Source organism: Ptychodera flava, chromosome 19, assembly GCF_041260155.1.
Source record: "Ptychodera flava strain L36383 chromosome 19, AS_Pfla_20210202, whole genome shotgun sequence".
NCBI lineage: Eukaryota > Metazoa > Hemichordata > Enteropneusta > Ptychoderidae > Ptychodera > Ptychodera flava.
Genome location: NC_091946.1, coordinates 6,431,004 through 6,451,481, shown reverse-complemented (window position 1 = coordinate 6,451,481; position 20,478 = coordinate 6,431,004). Strand labels below are relative to the sequence as shown.

The 20,478-nt window shown below is 41.5% G+C and overlaps 1 protein-coding gene across 11 annotated transcripts in view; it reads left to right on the top strand.

Annotated features, from left to right (window-relative positions):
• The window catches only part of LOC139118453 (transcription factor Sox-3-like), a 127,429-nt gene extending 116,762 nt beyond the window's left edge, over nt 1-10,667 (top strand). For all 11 annotated transcript variants that reach the window (XR_011548730.1, XR_011548724.1, XR_011548727.1 and 8 more), the window contains one exon: nt 10,024-10,667. Coding sequence is in view for 1 of the 11 variants with exons in the window: in XM_070681750.1 (XP_070537851.1) it covers nt 10,024-10,070 (47 nt within the window). In the remaining 10 variants the exon portion in view is untranslated. The remainder of the gene's footprint in view (nt 1-10,023) is intronic.
• Nucleotides 10,668-20,478: the final 9,811 nt, after the last annotated feature.

The window sequence follows — 20,478 nt, the reverse complement described above, 5'->3', positions numbered from 1 at the left end:
TGTCATTGTTTGCCATTGAGGTAGTGTGCTAAACATGGCAGTACAAACACACAGGCGTCAATAATTACTCTCATATTTGTGTTCATATTCTCCAAACCCGATCGTTGGCAATTTTCCTTTCATGTAGACAACGACCATTATTTTTAGGATTGTGGCCACACAATGGTTAAATACATGAACCATCTTTGCCCCTCGGTCACATAGACAAAAGATGGATTCATTGAAAGAAGATTCGCGCTTCTCTGATTCACAGCAGTATCTTCCTAACCTCGGATGTATCTTGTCACTGATTTTTATTCACGTGACCTCGACTTCATGAAATACACTGAAAAAGACAATTCAAATCTTTCTGATGCTTTAATAATCCCCTATATTACTATCCTTCTTCATACCCCCTCTCTGTTCTCCTCCCTGTTCCCCTCGTGTTCCATCAGTGTCCACTTTCCCTTCTCCATAGTGTATCCCAAGTTCTGTTTCGCTGAAGTCAGGAGTCGCCAGCGCGCTTCCATGATTTCCACCATCACCAGCGGTCGCTATTTTGACGGCTACCAAATACTGCATGTGCAAGATACCCACTCCTTAAACCTAACTAGATTCGTGTCGTTTTCACCACCTTCTCGAGTAATGTATTATTTTTGTTCACACTCCTGCGAAATATCCTCTCTCTCTCTCTCTCTCTCTCTCTCTCTCTCTCTCTCTCTCTCTGTCTCTCTCTCTCTCTCTCTCTCTCTCTCTGAGAAAAACATACTATCGCGTGTACCAATGGCTTCGAAACCCTATTCCTGGTTGCCGTAGGACAAAACAATTCAAAACGCGCTCCTCGCGTTTATTTTTTGTTGGAAAACAAAAAACTCAACCTCCGTCGCGAAATTTGATATGGACTGTACAACGCCCAACCAAGGTGCTTCAGTCGAGGATGTTTGCTTGCACTCTAAAGGGAAAACTATTCCCTTTCGCATTTCCAGTTCTCTTTTTTCTCTCTCGGTTTGTTGACGAAGTGTTCGTCCCCCTCCCCTGTTGACCAATACTCAAATACTCAAATATTGAGGTAAACGCTAGTTAAGATCCTAGCCTCTTGAAGTGTTCTGCCAGTGTTGATAGGGGGAAACGTGTTAACCGTCGGAACACTAAAAAAACACGGGAGACGCAAAGAGGTGTTCAGAGCAGGGCGATGATAGGGTGCCGGCGGGCCAGAAAGAGACAGTCTGGTTGAAAATCATAAGTCAGTGTTGTTGAATGAATACCTCGATGTCAAATTTGTCGGTTGTAATTGCACGTAGAAAGTAATCGATGACATCCAGGACGAACCTCACAAACTACTCCAATTCAGTGATCGATTTTTTGCCGACTCGTCTCCGCCAGCTGTCTTCGACGTTCTCCTAATTACTGGAATCTGACGTGTGACTAGCGGTGAAGGGAAACACCAATAAACGTCTTATGTTCGGCTAACATCTCTCTCAAACGCCTTTATGGCAGGTTTTGGGAGTTTTTAAACTTGTCTTTATCGGTGGATTAATGACGATCGAGGAGCGGATATTTGGACAGAAGGTTAGGGCTGTCCTTTCGATCGTTCTAGTTTCGGTGTAAAAGTGTTATCAATTAACTTCCGATCATAGGATTACGCCGGTTTTGTGCTTTTTGACTAAAATAGATAAAAAATCTTGGTCATTGCTCGTAGGCGCAGAATGTCTACTTCGATCGGTGTTTGGATTTGATGCATACAGTGAGAACCATACCGCCTCTTTTCCCTTAAACTGTCTTCCTGGGCGACCTTTGAGTGTAAAAAGCTCGATAAATACTGACCTACAGACTGATACGCAAATCGCGCACATTTCTTGAGAGCGCTGAAACCGAAGCGCGTCTGTCTACACCTGTGTTAAAAGCGAAGGGAGCAAATAAAAAAAACTCGCAGAAGATTTGGCATGACAGTCATACGAATTGAGTAACGAGAATTCATGAAAGGGTAAAAAACTCACGCCTGCCATTCGACAGTCTGCATTGTAAGATAAATGATGTTTATCCTAAACCGGACCGGTCATCCCCTCGCTGCAAGAATTACCAATTTTCAATGACCAGCTAGCTGGTGGAATGTTAGCCAACGCTACTGGTAGTGGACAGCACTTCTACTCAAAATGAAATAAAATTCATTTGATACGGATGAATGAATGAAATGAATATTAAAATCACTCTTTTTCGCATCGTGGTCCAACTCTTTTTTCGAACAGCATCTTTTTTCGGCATTTATAATTGATCCACTTCTTTCTCTTTTCTCCTTTCTCGATGGTTGCCAAACTTTTGCGCAAACCCTACAAATTATATTGGAAGTTGATTTCTCTAACTGGCCAAGAGTTGAACATACCCGTGAATTTCTCACAGTTATTAATGCATATTAACGAGATAACTGTTAAGAATGGACTGAGCTTTTCAACCCTGATTGAGTTATCACTGCGGGTCTGTTGCATCTTTGATGCGTGTAAAAATGTCAATATAATGGATAACGCGACCCATCTCACAAGAAAAATTAAACTATTGAAGTGAGAAAGGAACATGTGTGTATGAAATTGCCTTTCTAAAATAATAGTATGCCTGGTGACAACACATCGTATAAAATAATAATAATAATAATAATAATAATAATCATCATCATCATCATCATCATCATCATCATCATCATCATCATCATCATCATCATCATCATCATCATCGTCATCATCATCGTCATCATCGTCGTCGTGGTCGTGGTCGTGGTCGTCGCCGTCGTCGTCTTCATTATCATTATCATTGACCGTTTGTTTACCTGTTATTAATAACTATCTACAGCAGTCAATAGTACCTTGATTTCATCAATTGTTTTACTTTTTCGCGACGATATTAATGATTCATTTCATTGACAAACCACACAGCAATTTCGGTTTACGTTGTAGTTAGTTAATTAAAATGCTCACCTTCACGACTTCCACATTAATATGGGTATATTTTCTGGTCAAAACTGCTAAAAATGAGCTGTTGGGGTTAATACGTCACTAAGCAAGCGTTTATTTTCCTTTTGACCTTGTCAGTACTTTCTTTCTTTTAAAATCAATTACCCCTGAATATTTTAAGTTTAAAAACAATGACATCTTATTTTTATATGCCATTCATTTGAAATCCACAAAGGTGTTATTTCTTGTTTGGTCGTACCCATCATCAACATTTCCTGCTTATTCCCCAACGTCAACTCACAGAATTTGCTCTGATTTGGGGTCAAGGAAAGATAAATTTGAACCATCAGATAAGAAACCGGAAAAAGTGATGGTAGGTCACGTGTTCGCGCGCGTAGTCTTATCAGTGAGATACGCTTCCGGAATGTCATAGTTTCATCCCCAAGCTCCGTCCAGCCTTTTATCGCACTCACTTGTACACTGTAACTGTTTCGAGTTGGAGGGGGGGGGGGGCTTTTTCTCGGGACACGTTTGGTTTGTTTCTTTTCTGCTAACCAACAATAACCGCGAACCAAAGGCGAGGAGTTTGTTTTGTCCATTTTACAATGCTGCCATTGGAGCCTGTTGTTGTTGTTGTTTTTTTTGTTCTTTCTTTCCTCAAAGAACAGTGTGCGTGCAGGCTCTGAGAGATAATGCCTACGAGTGTTGAAAAATAGAAAGAATCGATGTGGTCCCGTATTTGCTTTCAGAACGGTTCTTGAAAGGAGAATTACCGGGGCAGTCTGCTCCATACAATACGGAGAATTGTCAACAACGTCGACTTCAACACTTTCACACAAAGGTCCGCTGCGGTTTGTGCTGATATAAGCGACTCGCCTTTATTCGGTAGTACGGCAAGGACTAAATGTGCTGAAAAACACACGTGTGTCATTTTTCACTGGCCTGTTCCATGCTTCTATTTACCCCAGTCTCACTTCACAAGTTCCTCCTGGTTTGTTCCGCAATTTAGTATGTCACTCGCGTTCCCGCGCAATTAGACTTGTTAAGTGGAACGATCTTTTTTCCTCGCGTGTTATCAAACGGCTAAACAAATTCATGTAGGGAAGTGGATACGACATGGGAAGACAGCTGATTTTTTGCCCGTTTTGGGTGCTATTTGCGATGTTCCTAAGTGTCTGAGCCAGCAACGTGCTTCGTTTGTTTTCTCTAAGCGTATTTTACCTCTGATTCACAGTCTTCGCACTGCATCGTCCTACCCAAGGTGAGAGGGTCGCCACATTTGTACAGACAACTTTTTCCGCGCCCTTTCCGAATCGGTTCACTTCCGTTTTATCGCTTTGTGGCTAGTCCAACCTAAGCTCTGTTAAAGTTGATCAAATACCAATTTGGGACGGGAAAGTGCTCGAAAGAACGGACCTAAGTGGGCAAAAACCTTCAGTCCTTCAGTAGTTGACTGATTTTTTTTTTATCATCCAGGGTTTTCGAGGCCTAATTGTTTTGGCTTTAAAGAGAGAACCGCACCTTTATATAAAACTATTCGCAATCTCAGAGGGACAAGAGGAAAACTTTTGTGTGGGGAAACAACGGCAAATGAAAAGACGCTGGTCATGCGATTGATCTCAGCAAGGATTCAAACAATTTGGGAGGAGTCTGCCCCTCTCTGTACAAGGATGTCTGTCTGTCGTTTTGGGTACGCGCCAAGGTACTTTAATTAGGAAGCTTCGCAGGTATTTCATGAATAATGCACAAAAATGCCCAAGTCGAGAGAAAATTGGCGATATAGGTTTTTTCTTTCTTTTTTGGAAATCTGTAATTATCGCCCACTAAGCTTGTTGGGCTTAGACTCCGCCCTGTTTCCCGCCCAAAAATGTTGACGCGCAGGCACGCTAATTAGTTTTCTTATTCGGTGGCCCCTGCAACCCCGACCGGATCTATACACAGACTTGTGTTGGCGGTTCTTACAGCACAATAGAATGCGAAAAGCTCATTACGCGTAAGTTTGGAGAAAGAAAAAAAAATTGGGCTCCGCGTTCCAATAGCGTATGTACCAGGTGGACTGGTAGCATCTAACCGACCACAAACTGCTCAGCTCCACCAATAAACGATGCACTCCCGTAAAACAAGTCCAACCTCGCTCGATTTGGTCTTATTTTTTTCAACTTTCGATCTCGTGACGTCATTGGGTTTATTGGGGAGTAAACTTCCAGACTCAGCGAAGCGGAAAACTTGGCGGCCATTGTTCTTGTTTGAAGGTATTGAGATGGTGTTAGCACGGAATTTTCTTGCAGATTTGCCCCGATAAGACAAAATCGACCGGATTACGGCGACCAGAGAATGCGAAGCCCATCCTCGCTAATATTGTGAGTTGATGCAACAGGGCTTCATTTGCATACAGTGAATAAAAGGAGGGTTGTCTTCAGTGAAGAAGTAAAAAAGATCGTCTTATTACTCACTGGCCTAAACTCAACAACTACTCTGAACGAGTGTGAAAATCTTAACAAACGAATTCTCACAAAGGGGATTAAAGAAACCTGAATAAGTTGAAGGGCCGCGCTCAAAAGCGCCAACTTTTAAATGTCTCGAGACAGACAGGGCTGTTATATCGCCAGCGTAGTTGCAGCGGCCTTCAAGTCGCCCCTGTTGATCTGATGAAACACGGGCAGGCATAAGGATTTTGGATTGTCGTAAAATGTTTTGGATAACGACCCTGAAGCGGTGATTCCAGCTCGATGCTCGATTACCTACCGCCAATGATTAAAGGAAAGTTGACCGTCCGCCCTTGGGAACACTCGAATTATCGGGGACGGGACTTCAACAAAACTTGTCATGTTCAAAATGAATGTAAAAAAATCGCAGTTCGTTCATCTGCCGTGTAATCCGCACAGAGGTAAAAACTGACGCTTTAAAAGTCACCGGTTCGGTTGTCACCATGTGACAAAACTTGCCGCTGAAACTTGAAACATAGGGGAAAATTCACTTTAAAGCCGGTGTCGGGTTGCAGAAAGTCCCGGTATATGACTGCACGCCTGGTCGTGGATGATTGGATTCTAAGGGTTCGCTTTTCGTCTCGTTTTTCAGAACAGAGGTCTCGATTCTCGATGACCGATGACAGAGACTGTGACAAGCGCGACAAACATAACAAAAAGAATAAGAAGGGGAAGACACCATAATCTCGATGGCAAAATTCGATCTCTGAGAAGTTCGATGAATATTTAAAACCGTATAGGTGTCTGCCACACGCATTGCAAATCCATACGCATCTTCCAACGGCAATACCTTTCTTCATTGGGGGTCTTGTCCATTCCCCATACCTATTCCAATGGCGTTTCTCCTTTCCACACCTAGAAAAAAAATACCCCGGGCCAAAGAAGAGACGGGGACGAATCATAATGAACCAAGTTATGCCGCTGAATCACGTCTACATAGTGAAGAGAAAATTACTCCTTCTAAAAGCGGGTCCGGGATGACATACTACTAATTTGCAATTGTTTTTATCGAATTTCTGCGCTAAGTGGAATTTCAACGATCGAGCTCATTTAATATTTAAATGGTTAATAACCCTATCGGATATTAAAGTATTGTCAAACTTAGCTCTGTAAGGGGGTGCTTGTCATGGCTTAGCGACCGAAAATGCCTTTGAGAGAGCAATATGAATGTAAAAAGTCACTATTTGTAACTCAAAGCTATGGTACTTTGCGTATTATATATATATATATATATATATATATATATATATATATATATATATATATATATATATATATATATATATATATATGCGAGTATATGTGTACGTGTATGTATATAAAATCTCTGTATATAGGTTCATACGTCTGCACACACACACACACACACACACACACACACACACACATATACATACATACATGTTTGCATGTATAAAGAGTACCAGCATTTAATCAAGTCGATCTTAAATGTATCATTAAGTTCGTTTGAAATATATCAGTTTATACACTGTCGGAGATTTCAAACGCGGCAAAACTTATCGACAATGCATAACCAACGCACGTGTATGTTTTGTTTCCCATTCCCATTATTTTATTATAATTATTATTTTTTTATAATAAAAACAGTCACGCCGCTGATGTTTTCATGTTACTTCCTGTCCAAGGTGAGCGTGTACACACAAACTGCTGGGGTAAAAACAATTTCTGAACGTCTGTTTGCTAACATACAAAATAACATAGCGGAGGAAATTGTGTCGGCGAACTTCAAAACGCGCCCGACACCAATCGATCGCATGAAGTTTGCTCAGCGAAAACACTCACGCAATGGTCCCTGTTAATGGAGGTATAATGTAAGCCAGCCAGTGGGGTCTTGTCTGCGTAATATTGGTAGCACTTAGGAGCCCAGAGAATGTGAACTTCGCCGAAATTTTCATCTCCGCTGGTATTTTTGTGAAATGTGTGAATTAATAGCGCTCGATGAACCAGGTGTTTGCCTTTCTTAATAGCGTAATGGTGTGTTTTCTCCCCTTCCGCTGGTCAACATGACAATTCTCGCGCAAGCCCGGGCGCACGTAAGTCGGAGCTGCTTCGTTTGTACGCGTAGTTGATGCCGCTTTCGCCCCCCGGTCATTTGCTCAAGCAAGATCGATCTCGCTCCATTTCCCTTTACCGGACAGTTCAGTACACATCGCGGCATATTGCAGACGGCAACCCAAGCGGAGAAATACGTATGAGTGATGGGTGTCGACTTCACCTTTCAAGTTCATCCATAAAAGCCCGGTGCGAGTTTTGGAGAAAAAAAATCTTCCAGTTGACTCAGTTTTTCGTTCACTGATCCGCAGATTCTTTCATTTTTCCTGAAAATGTTACGCGCTTCAAGAAAGGTTTTCTTTACACCGGCCGCGGCATTTGTCATCGCCATCGAGGTAAAACAAATGAATGACAGACAAAAGCACTGTTCGTAATGTTGCTGAGGCCTTAAGTTGGAAACCCAAAATGGCGTGTTACGTAAGCCTCTCTCGAAAAAAAAATCGACACCAAAGAATACTGTACTAGAAAGCGGGGTTGAATTAACACAACGTGGCCTATCTGCTGCGGTATATTGTGTCAGTCACCATACAGTGACTCGTTCAGCGAAGGCAGTGTTTACCGGACGAAATCCCTAACCCTAACTTCACGGTGCACCTGGCACACTTTGTCGGTTAATATTAACACCAGGTGTACGTGGCTGAAGGTTTTTTTGTTCGAGTAGCGGACAGACAGCAAAATATGTATTACGCACACAATCAAAGCTCTGATTCAGACTGCCAGGACTTTGTTGCCCACGCCTTGCCGCCTCCTCTCAGAGATAAAAAAGTAATTTGTCATCGACCTGAGCCGACGATAAAGCATATCCCTGTCACATCGCTGTAAAACAGACTCGACCGAGTGGGCTATACCGCTGGCTCCTTTCCCATTACGTGTGGATAGATCAGCGCAGATCGGATGAGACGAATGAAATGTTGCAAGCAACATCAAAAACTTCCAGCTCGGAGCGAGGTCCCCCCATATTACTTTCACACCCAGGATACTTCACGGGTGCTTTGGTTTGCATTTGAAGTTAATTACACTTATGGCTTGGAGGCCATCGTATACTTGCCAAAAACCAAGCCGTAATTTGTGACGTATGTAAATCGCGGACAGGGCGATTGCTATTGGCCCGAGGCAAAACATTCTGACGGGCTAGCTTGGTAGTTTTCAAAATAATGGCTTTGAAGTGGAAAACGGCCTGTACAAGTAAACACCAAGCTTCGTCGAGTGAGAGTGTGCAAATTGGTGTTTTTGGAGTTTTTTCTAAAATTAATAATAAGAATAATTTATATAGAGAAACAATAAACATACCCGACCAACAGTTTCATAGATGTAATATGGTTTTTATTTGAAGGCCATAAATGATAGTTATTAATTCATGTTTGCGACTGGAGTCACCTCGCAGAGACTTTAATATATGTATTTTTTTCTCTCAATCGCGATAACAACCCCGCACTATGATATTTCAATTTGCAAAATTGCGATTCTGCTCCAACTGGAGTCACCTTACAGTGGGCCTAAACTTCACACCAAAATACGGCTACCATAAATGTCAAGTTTATTTTGTTTTATTCGATGCCCCCACCTACAGCAGTTCATTTATTATTCACTAAAGTCAAGCTAATTTTAAATGGTATCATGTCTACACATGTTTTTTTTTGACGCTTTGTAAATGCGACGGCACAGGGTATCAAACTTTTATGTTTCGCTTAAACGGCGCACCTAATTTTAACAGCCCAGAGTCGATTAAAAAGTGATAAATATATACACACATGCAAAACATGTAGCAGGGCCTAGATCCGGATCGCGGTCGCGAGATAAACGTTTTTGCTTTCATGGAGCTCATTTGATACACCGGCATACAGGTGGTAAACTTTGACCCCTTTGCCACGGTAACTATTGATTTACTTTTCAACGGGGATGAAACACCCCCAGCCTACAATATAGTTTTAATCGGTTTCTGAAGCGATGCTGCGTATACAATCGGCTTGTAGGATAACAAGATGTCTTGTCAAGTTAATGCACAAAATTAGTACAATTACACCAGTTACGGCAAATTGCTGTATTATTATTATTATTATTATTATTATTATCATTATTATTGTTATTACTATTCGGTATTTTTTTATTTTCTTAACTTTTGTTTCGAACTTATTGAGTGTGTATTCTCATGCCGTGCTTGATTGCATGCGACATCATTTGGCCAGTCTCGCTCAGTTAAATTTAATTGTGGTAATCCAGTGAAGGGGTCTTATTCAAACACAAAAGCACCGACGAAAGGTATTCGTATATATGTGCATAAGAATGGTGGTGGTGGTGGGGGTGAGAATACGATGATTGTCGACCCCAATGTGGCAACGGCGTCTTCGTCTTCGAAAGCTGCCAGTCACTAGTCCAGTAGGACGCATGGAGGGGTTCCTCCCGTTACAATTTGACTTTTACTATTGAAACGGAATGACACAAAAGATACCTGATCAAAACAAAAACACCCGTAAATTCGTTTTTTAAACCACTCTCTTGCATTTCTTTTATTTTGAGTCTTCCTCTGTTTCATTTTTTTTTAGATCGTCTTCGATTCCTACAAATGATGGGGTCACCATACGAAGACTGAAAAGCTGATGGACCTTGCGATACGCAGAAATTTATTTGCACTGAAAGCGTGCACAGTGTGTTCGCCTAGCGGTATGATTACGTAAAGAGCGCTGACAATGCACACACCTGCATATAATGACACAGGCTGAGTGGGTAGGGGTTAGAGGTCAAGTCAATTGCAGCTACCGTGTTACGCACAGCGTGGTGTATCAGCTGCTACAGGGTTGGGCTTATTCACTTTCTGTTTGGCGATCGGTTATTATTACTTATCACGCCAATCACGCAGACTAGAGAACGTTGATGTTGGCAGTGTGTAATTGGTGCAGTTGGAAGCTGGTGGGGCGAGGCAGCGGAAGTAGGAAGGGGAGGGGAGAAGTAGCTCGCGATTCAGAAGATCTGAAAGATGCTGTCTTCATGTTCCGAAGCAAAAAGTCGTTAGTGTCAAGGGAAATCAACTTCTGTACTTCGTTGCTGCCATTACATGAGCAGACCACCATTTCTGCCAATATGAAGATGAGTGATAGATAGGTTAATTAATTAAACGTGGCGTGCATGTAGTATTTCATATCAATCTATTTTTAACGGTAATAAAGACTATCTCGACAACTACAATCGATATTATGCTGTCCAGCTCCGTTTATCTCTCTCTCTCTCTCTCTCTCTCTCTCTCTCTCTCTCTCTCTGTCTCTCTCTCTCTCTCTCTCTCTCTCTCCTCTCTCTCTCTCTCTCTCTCTCTCTCTCTCTCTCTCTCTCTCTCCTCTCTCTCTCTCTCTCTCTCTCTCTCTCTCTCTCTCTCTCTCTCTCTCTCCTTTTCGTATACTTGGGTTCCTCGATTCCTGAACGGGAGTTTATATAAGCCACATATGAACAGAAAGGTAAAAAACAACTCAACAGTACACTTATGTTTATCCTGGCGGCGTAGCTCTGCATAGAAGTGATGGCTCTGTGTTCTAACAAAACTGCGCTGCTCGAGCCTCTGAAGATGCGATGCTCTTGTTCCACTGTCCTTTAAGCCACCGACGAGACACCTCCAAACTGCACATCCCGGCACGTAAACCTGTAAACAGAGCGTTGTGCTCGTCGCTTTTTCGGCGGCGCGATATGGGCAGGGTCCTGACCCTTGTCTAAGAGTTGCGAGCTTTCGCTGACTCTAATGGGGCTCTCGTACGCCTCTTTTGATTGAGTCAGGTACGGGTGCGGTGATAATCAGTCGCCGAAACGTGACATTGCGGCGAGTTTCCACAACCATCTCGTGACAGGCGAGGGTGCTATGTTTTCACTCGGCGAAAACATCCACCGATGCACAACTATCCAGCGCCCATTCATAGGACACGTTCGCTCAACGAGTGTATTGCTCTCCAAGCTCCGGCAAAAAATTGGAAAGCAGTATTTATATAGAAGGTCGAAAAAAGAGAAAAGAGAAAATTCCCTTTACTTCGGTATGAAGTTGCCATATTTCAATGAAACGAACATAATGCGGCCGACGACCCAGACATTGATTAAATAGCGGGTTGTTTATTGTATGCCGGTTAAAATTTATAATGCCAACAAAAGGGAAATACAAGAGTCTAGGCCGATACACTTCCAACAATGACGATTTTCAAAGCTGCCATTGTTCGTTGTGGAAAGACAGATATAAATAATCAAGTAATACCGGCGTTCAATTGATCGACAATACTCATCAATTTACTTTTCTTTTCCATACATTGTGGCAAATAAGATAGAGCGCAACGCCCAGATTGGGTAGTGTTGACTTGGCTGTCAGAACCTCCATATCTGTTGAAGGGCCGAAACGCAACCCATCTGATCTTGTCTGAGTTTTACATAGGTGCTCATCCTGACTGTGTTACCGATTTGGAAACCCGGTGACGGCGCAACGGTTTTAACCTTTTAAAGAATTCCAGGTATGACTAGGTGTGAAAAAAATGGCAATACTCAACCGAAAGGTTAGAAAGGAGAACGTCAACGCACTGTGAGCGTGTTTTGACCGTGCTTGTCGTCAGCACCAGCGGCTGGCTGAAGGCCCTCTCAACGCCACATGGTCCGGCGCCCAGCGACATTTGACGCGCTACTCCTCTACTCCAAACACACCTTCGTATGTTCAAACACTTGTTGCCCTGGTAACCACACGTCGGCTAATATTGACATTGGTGGTATATGGCGTTTTAGGTGTGTGTGTTATGTACTGTACGTGCCCCACGCTACACCGGTTGGGTCTTAGCAAGCTACACAGGTACCTCAAGATTTAAGTAGATATTAAGCGTCACTGGAATGAATAAAAAAAGTTGCACCAACTGCATGAATAAATGCTCCTTTCCGTTCAACGGTGTATTTTCCATCACCACTCTCCAAAGTTAAAATTAACTGGTATCTGCAGTAGAAATTATAATGAGACAAAATATAGCACAGACTATTCCTATCTGCCCTCCTGAAAATGCAAGCCTTTGTGCAGGGAAAAAAAACAAGTTCGTTTTAAGTTTCATTTTTTTGGCCCCGCTGGCAAAGTAAGAAGAACTGAGACAAGTCGCTTAAAATGTCATATTGCTCGGAGGCGAGAGCGCATCAAGTCTTCATTTTCAAGTCATTTTAAGCTTCTGAAAGGCGAGACACACGCTCCAGTTTTCGCTCTTAATGAAAGTCGACTTGGCGTCCGATTTCAGTGATGTTGGCTCTCAATTGTGAAATAGACTGTAGCCAGAAGGTAGACCGGCGGGGCGCCGATCTCTCCCTTTCCACTTACCTTGCAACCATCACACCCTAGCAATAGGAACACTTACATCAGCAAAATAACGCTTATTAATATATTCCAAAATAATTAACCACCCTGCTGCGGTTCTGTTCAAATGCATCTACAGGCAAGCGGATTTTTCCCCTAAGTTGCCCCTAATTATAAGGCTGGTCATGACTCTGCAAGGCTAGGAGTTTCGAAAAATGTGTTCGTTCTCGAAAAAGAAACATGAATTGGACTGTCATCCTTTAATCTATCCGGACAGATTCAAAACCACAAATTTCTACATTCGTTGTCTGTACAGAGCTTTGATCACTTCAGCGAGAAATGCGGTCTTGTATTTTTGTATTTTGCCGTATGGTTATAATGGTGGCGACCGTAATGGTATTGACGACGACGATGATGATGATGACGACGACGACGGTGGTTATGGAGATCAGAGATTGCGAACCGCTCGGGGCCGTTCGTGTGTCTCTGCTATAGCGACATAGAACGCCGCTAAAATACCGCCGTAGTTTTACGACAACATACCTCTAGCAGATGGGCCGTCTACACGAATCGATCTCGTTTTTTTATCAGCCCCCCCCCCCAGCAGATTTCCACACGGCCATGGCTTCATAACTTTTTCACACAAATGAACCCAAATATACATCTATTTATCTAATTCCCGCGTTAAAAGTGACGCGGCTTTAACGATTGGGAAGACCTTGTCGTCAGAACGATATGAATGGATTTTCCCGCCTAAACTCTGTACTTCTTTCCTCCAAACGTGCTTTCAAATATGGAACGCAATATGCTTGAAATAGCGTCCAATATGGTCCATTAAACGTAAATAACATATTTAAACAAAATATACGGCTTTTCAAAAGCATGCATAAATTAAGTGCGCTTGACTTCTGCTATTACGTTATCATGATGATGTCAAAAAGGGACGAAATGGTGGCGGGAACTATCCAGACAGGAGATGAAGGCTCATATCAATACTTTCTTTCGTTGCCTTTGAGTTTGAACCAATGACGAGAAGGCTTTTAAGGAGCTGGGGTTAACAGTTGGGGCGTTGAGGCTGTCGCAAATTGCCGCAAATTCTCTGAAAGAGGGCTATACCGGTTTTTGTCGCAGTGGCAGAAATTTTGGCGGTTTCCTTTGAACTCTGGCGAGATGGACAGTGGTTGGACGGTCTGGAAGGGGAAAATCGCGCTAGAGTGCGAAAAATCGAAGCTAATGAGGGCAAATAAGTGCCAATGATGAGGCGACCAAAAGTCGCGAAACAATGGAAGCATGGCGGGAACAAAAATGAAAATCGGGGAATCGACAGTGCGCCATAATGATAGTATTTTACAGAACAAATGAGAGTGATGCAGACAGTGCTACGGGCCCGGAAACGGTTGCTAAGAACCCGCCAACCGTTGCTAGGCAACATGCAGGCGAGCAAAAAGTTGCCAAAGATGAAATCATCCGAGCTCATGAACATCTCTCAACGGTTTCCGAAAAAAGCGAACCACGCGATCGGCTCTTTCGGAAATCCCTCCCAAATATCTCTACGAATTAAGATGAGACCCTCCTCGCAAGATTTGACTAGTGCGCGTTTTTTTTAAATTATTGATCAAGTATATATGCACAGAAAGTATTGGATGCGATGAGTTGAAGATGGGGTAATCCAAATTACTCTGGGTAGAGAAACACTAATCTTGCTGTCTCATGTTTATTTCATACACCAACAACAAGAGCACATGACATGGGAGATAGTGGACTCCAGGGAAATGTCGCCGACGATTGTTTTGCCAATTAAACCGGCTCTTAATTCACCCATCCCGCTCTATCTCTGTTTTCCGTATAAATTTTTGATGGGCCGTCCGGAAAACCAAAATTTACGGTAAAATATAGAAACACATTGGATAAATGAGTATGTCTCGCAATTGCCTATTTCTGCATAATTTATAGCCGGGGTTTTAGTGAGTTCTCCTCGCTCCATATCTAACTTTGGGCAGAGTTGAATTAGCTGGCTTGATGTGTCAAGCAACGTTTATGATTGGCATAAAGGGAAAAATAATAGAGTTGCACTGTGCTGAACGGTAAAGAGCGGCTTTTCCACTAACGCCCAGTATGTCCTTTGTTTTAAGAAGCCGCCCGAGTTTTATGGAAAAGGGACCGGCATAGTGTGGCGGGTTCTCGCGCATTAACGTGCAATTAGAAGCATTGCGTTTCATAGGCGAGCAAATTAACATGAATTTCGAACTGGCTCTCTTCGCTGATTTCCCCGCGGTATCGTCCATTATAGCCGATGACATCTCTCTACCCGCCCGGCGCTTCGTAAAAGAGAACTGTGTACATCCTATCTTCAAAGAAGTCGGCTATATTTTTTCCCTGCGTGATGAAATTTGCAACGGCACACGATGAAATGTTAAAGGCGAGATGAGATGTGGTTTTATGATAGAGTGGTGCTGATAAAACTCGCGTACATGGATAGAAACTTTCAAAACGTGTAGTACAAAGCGCGATAAGACATGATCTGTTGCCTAGATCTACAGATATTATTGAGCAACAAACGTCAACTTTTGTTTTGTTGTAGTTTTTTTATTATTTTTTCTTCAAAAAGCGACGGAGATGCATAAGTATATACTCTGCCGTTATTAGTCGCCGCCGTAGAAAATGTGCAGATCTCCACGAGTATATGAACCAGTTAAGTCACCGTTAGACAATAGAGAATACTTGACACAGTCCAAGTATCTTTGTCAACTTATCGCCCTCTTGTATGAACTCACTGATTCCAATTAAAAGAATCTAGGATGGCGCAATTATCTCCGCATCGACACTTCCATAGCTGTTTTCTCAACACGGTGATGTGTGAGTGTATGGGTGTGCGTTCTGTGTCGATTTCAATCGAGGGGCTTAGTCCAAAGTTATCAATGTGTGACCTATTGGACGCCCCGTGAATTATAGAATCAAAGATATGTAACGATCCCATGAAAAGGTTTTAATTTGGTAAGTGCCAAGGAGCGCAATGAGGGCAATACGGGGCAAATAAACGCTGTCAAGTGATTTTCCTGTGTTGAATAACTCAAGCATGTCTTAGAGTGCTGGAGATTTTATTTCACTTCTTTTTTGTTATAAGTTGTCGTTGAAATTCTGCCACGGCTATAGATGTTTAAAGCCCCCGGCTCTCTTCAGCTCCCCCTTCGTCGCCACATCTTTGTCGCACGCTCTCGAGGTAAGGTGAGATAGGCATGGCTGCTCTCAGTTTATTCACTTCTGCAAATTGGTCGTTCTTCTGTGCTCCGCGAGAAAAATGTGCCCAACGGAGTGGAAAATTTGTCGTATTTCTACACAATATTGGTGAGAAGGAGCGGGCACTCCAGGCGAAAGACACAAAAGCCTCAACGCCAAAGAAATGCATAACGACAACCACTGAACCGTCGCAGTCATAACAAAAAAAATACACACACTTTCCATTGGGGAAGAAGACAATTGTGAAAGCTGCTGAGGACCTGATGGAGTGCACCAACATCTCCGTTTTCACATCACACTTCACATTCGCTTGACAAAAAAGTCGCATGCGACAGCAAACCCCCAGTCACTTCCTAAAAAAATTGGAATTCATGGGCAGTGTCATTTCATTTAAAGGTCATCGTATGGGTCAATTGGCATATTTTATGATTTCAACTATAGATGTCATCAATGGCAAAGACAGATAGTTATCAATTTTCTTTTCTGGTCGCGCCAAAGGAAAAAAACGCGATCCCTTCATGTTATCCACTCTTTAAAGGTTCAAGCTGTAGGTTGTTGAGAGCCTTGCATCACAAAATCTTGGATGTTTTTTGAAAAGAAAAAGCGGAAGCACACAACGCTATCTCAGTTTTGTCCAGCAGTTGACCAGATAACCTTTTTCTTTCTATATTTGATTGACTGATGATGATGTCAATATATGTTGTTGTTGTAGCCAACAATTCACGGTATCCATGGTGACGAAATCAGTGATCCTCAGGCATGTTTGCTCTGTTTTTCTTCGAAAACAAATTTCCACAAAGTGGAAGCAGTTTTCAAGAACGTAAGTTCCCTTTCGGAAAAGAAAAAAATGTCATTCGGGCTTTCAAGATTTTGCCGAGAAGTTCCGTATTTCAAAGAAGTGTAAACTTGTCACAGCATTTATAATTAAAAAACGATAGAAATAATAATATCGATGATTCACAAAGGATAATTATATATTATGATGGTCAAACAGCAAGTGTCTAAGTCAATTAAGATGCCACTTCTTTCGAGGTTTATAAAAACTTGTATCGGGACGAAGGGGCGTTCTGTCGTCTACAGACGATCAAATTTGTCGCTAGAAGAGACACCTCGGGGTGTATGTACTTGTCTCCAAACTGGTTCAATTAATCTGCGCGCATTTTTTCATATTTCCTGAATCGCATTTTGCTCACATTAAAACCTGATTTTTTTTCTAGAGAGAATATGGCGTTATGGCCGAATGCAGTCTTGCTGTAACTGAACCAAACAAAATAATAAGGAAAGGTGCACCAGTATTAATCATATATATGAAAAATAATTGTGATCATCTGTGAAATGAAATTGAGAAATTGCCACTTGAAAAATCGTGTACAAGATGGGAGGGAGGCCATCGGACAAGACAATTAACAAATGAATGACTATAAATAATTTTCATACCACCGCTTTAATGTTCCCGTGTCTAATTAATTAATTTTAAGGGACGCGTTTTTTTGAAATTAATTTGGATTGGCCCCAGCATGGGAGTCTTCTGGGATTGGACAATACGGATAAAGATAATTTGTAGAAATGGACACTTACACGTCAATCAATGGCGTAACGACGTCACGCTGGGTTATTATGACCTCTCGCCGAGTCGTAAGCATTTGTCCTAACAAAAGTGATGTACAATGCCTTTGTTGATAAATTCTTTAATATTACCGGTCCCCAAGGAAAAATGATAAACAAGTCCCGGCAAGACTTTTACTCTAGCCAGTTCCCGTTATATTGATTGAAATAAGAAATAGGATTAAAACAAAACAATATAATATAAAATTTACATGTTACAATATCATTATTGTCATGCATACGGATGTTAAACGATTAAAACACAACAAAGTATAGTGGCACTGAGGATAATCATTTTGCAAATTTTATTGTTTGTGGTTTCCATGTTTGTTTTCGCGTCGACGGCAGAAAATTTATCGCTTTTGTAAGGGTACACTCGGTATGCTTTGTACTCATATATAACGTGTACTTTTGAGCAAAAATAACAAGTTTCGTCTTCCACATAGCGTAGAGTTTGTAAAGGAGATCATACATATATGTACAACATTTAGTATAATAATTTGGTATCTTATTTCTAGGGTAAATATATATATATATATATATATATATATATATATATATATATATATATATATATATATATATATATGAGGAAATCGCAAATGAACGAAAGTTGTTAAATGTACGCTTATATAGTATATGTTTATATGTGTGTTGTGTATATATATATATATAATTGTATATAACTGTTATATATATAATAAATATATATGTTTAAATATAACTGTTATATATATGTTAAATATAACTGTTATATATTAAATATAACTGATATATATATATATATATATATATATATATATATATATATATATATATATATATAATATATATATATATCGAGTAAATTATCATCTAGAAGTCACGCTTGCTGACCTTTCAAAGTAATAGCCAAATCGAGAATCACGTATTACAGGAGTTTAAAGTGTAAAAAAGAGTTTTCCAGGCATTATGTCTAGTGCATTCCCATGTGAATTGCTTATCTTCCGATACGATTTAATAATGTTAAAAACAGCTTTCGATTAGTATTTTGAGTCCATCGGGGAATTCTCCCTCTGTTATCCCTTCTAAACTTGAAAGTTTGAAATCGCGAGAGAACGTGACCTCAGCTATGGAAGTAAAAGTGAGAAAAAAATTGTCGGCAGGTAACAAACGAGAGAAAAGAGGACAAACCGAAAAGGCTGGGACAAACCCAAAATACTTTAAGTGGAAGTAAAACCTAAGGCCAATATTTGATGCCTGCGTTTCTGGTTTTCAGAAGTCTTTAAAAGGTACTGCGGATGTGATGTCGAAAATTACTAAAATCAACACATCCCCAGCGCGTATGTTAAATAAGCCCACTCTTTTCCGAATTTTGGAGAAATATGCTTGTTCACACTGGAAATGAACTCCAGAAAAACGAGATACGTGAATTTAATTTTGCTGAGCGCGCGAGGCACAATGTTAGACATGCACACATAAAAGTATATATCCATATACACCAGAGTAATTTAGGTCTCCCAAGATGAATTTACATTGCAGTGTTTTGACGGCCGTTTTTTGACATTACGCCCGGAATCCCTAGATATTGACATCAGAAGTCGTAGTCGACGGACCTGCCTAATTGACATCCTATTCATCTATGCCTTATTCGTTATTAATTTTTTCCTTATTTTATTGAGCTCTTTGTGATTGATAACTGACATTAATAAAGACCGTGTTTGTCTCGGTTATACCCCATAAAACGTGCTAATCGGCAAAACGTTCATCAAGTCGGCCAACACCGACAAGGAATCGCCGACTCAAGAAAGTCGACCGACAAGGATATAAAAAAAATAGTCAACAGTGTTTACTTTTTTAGCCAAATTTCATCTTCGATTAACGACGAGGAAAGTGGGTCATGTTTAGAATAATAAGCGCGGGAAAAGCCTTGCGGGGCACAACATTGAAGTCGATCTTTTTTGCGTAGAAATGGGCGGGAAAACTTGTCGACGATTATCGTGCGCTGTCGGGTACAATGAGTGTTCTCTCTCTCTCGCTCGATCTCGCTGCAAAGGTCAAAGGTGATATCTGAAGGAGGATAACGGGTTAAACTTCAAGAGAGAAAGATAAAAAATATACGGGACGAGGGTAGAGTGGCCGACAGGTGACAATTTTGTAATGAGCGTAATTTTGAGAGGCAGAACTGGAAAACGGAAGAAGCGGAAACGAAGCGGATGTCAGAGATGACATCCCAAGAAAGGAGAAATGAATGGAGACAGGGTTGCTTGGTGATTTAATGAGAACAGAGAGCAAGCGATGAAGGATGCGAAGTGTTAAGGGTGAAATATGGGATCTATGTAAGTTGCAAACTAACGAAGGTCCAAAATACATCTGAGAGATTGGGACAGGGACGCTTTATGCGCTGGACAAATATCTGGCCCTTGGAAACGCCAATCACTCGTAGCAGAAGCAGAATTCTTTGAGATTGGAAAACCGACGTTTCCTTGCTATGGGATAGAAGAAACTGACAATTTGCACGCAGGTAACGGATTCTGCTGCTTCTGTCACCGTTTCATTATGCAAGTACACTTTTGTCAAGGAAGCCTCCGGTACCGTGTCACATGGCGCGAACAATAATTTGATGCAGGAGTTAAGTTGTTACTTAATTCAAGGACTCATTCTCACACGCTGTCCTATACTTTCAACAGCTCCACTGGTTGTGTCCCCCACCGATTTCAGCGCGTCACAGTGTGCTAAACCGAACTCAAAGTCGTTTTCAAAGGCGAAGTTCTGAGTAATTTCAGCGTGGCGCACACCGCTCATCCCCGTCGATCGATTTCTATTAAGCTTCGTAACTTTCCCGCGGTGCGATGTTGAGATCATGTCTGTTTCAATTAACATCGTGTCA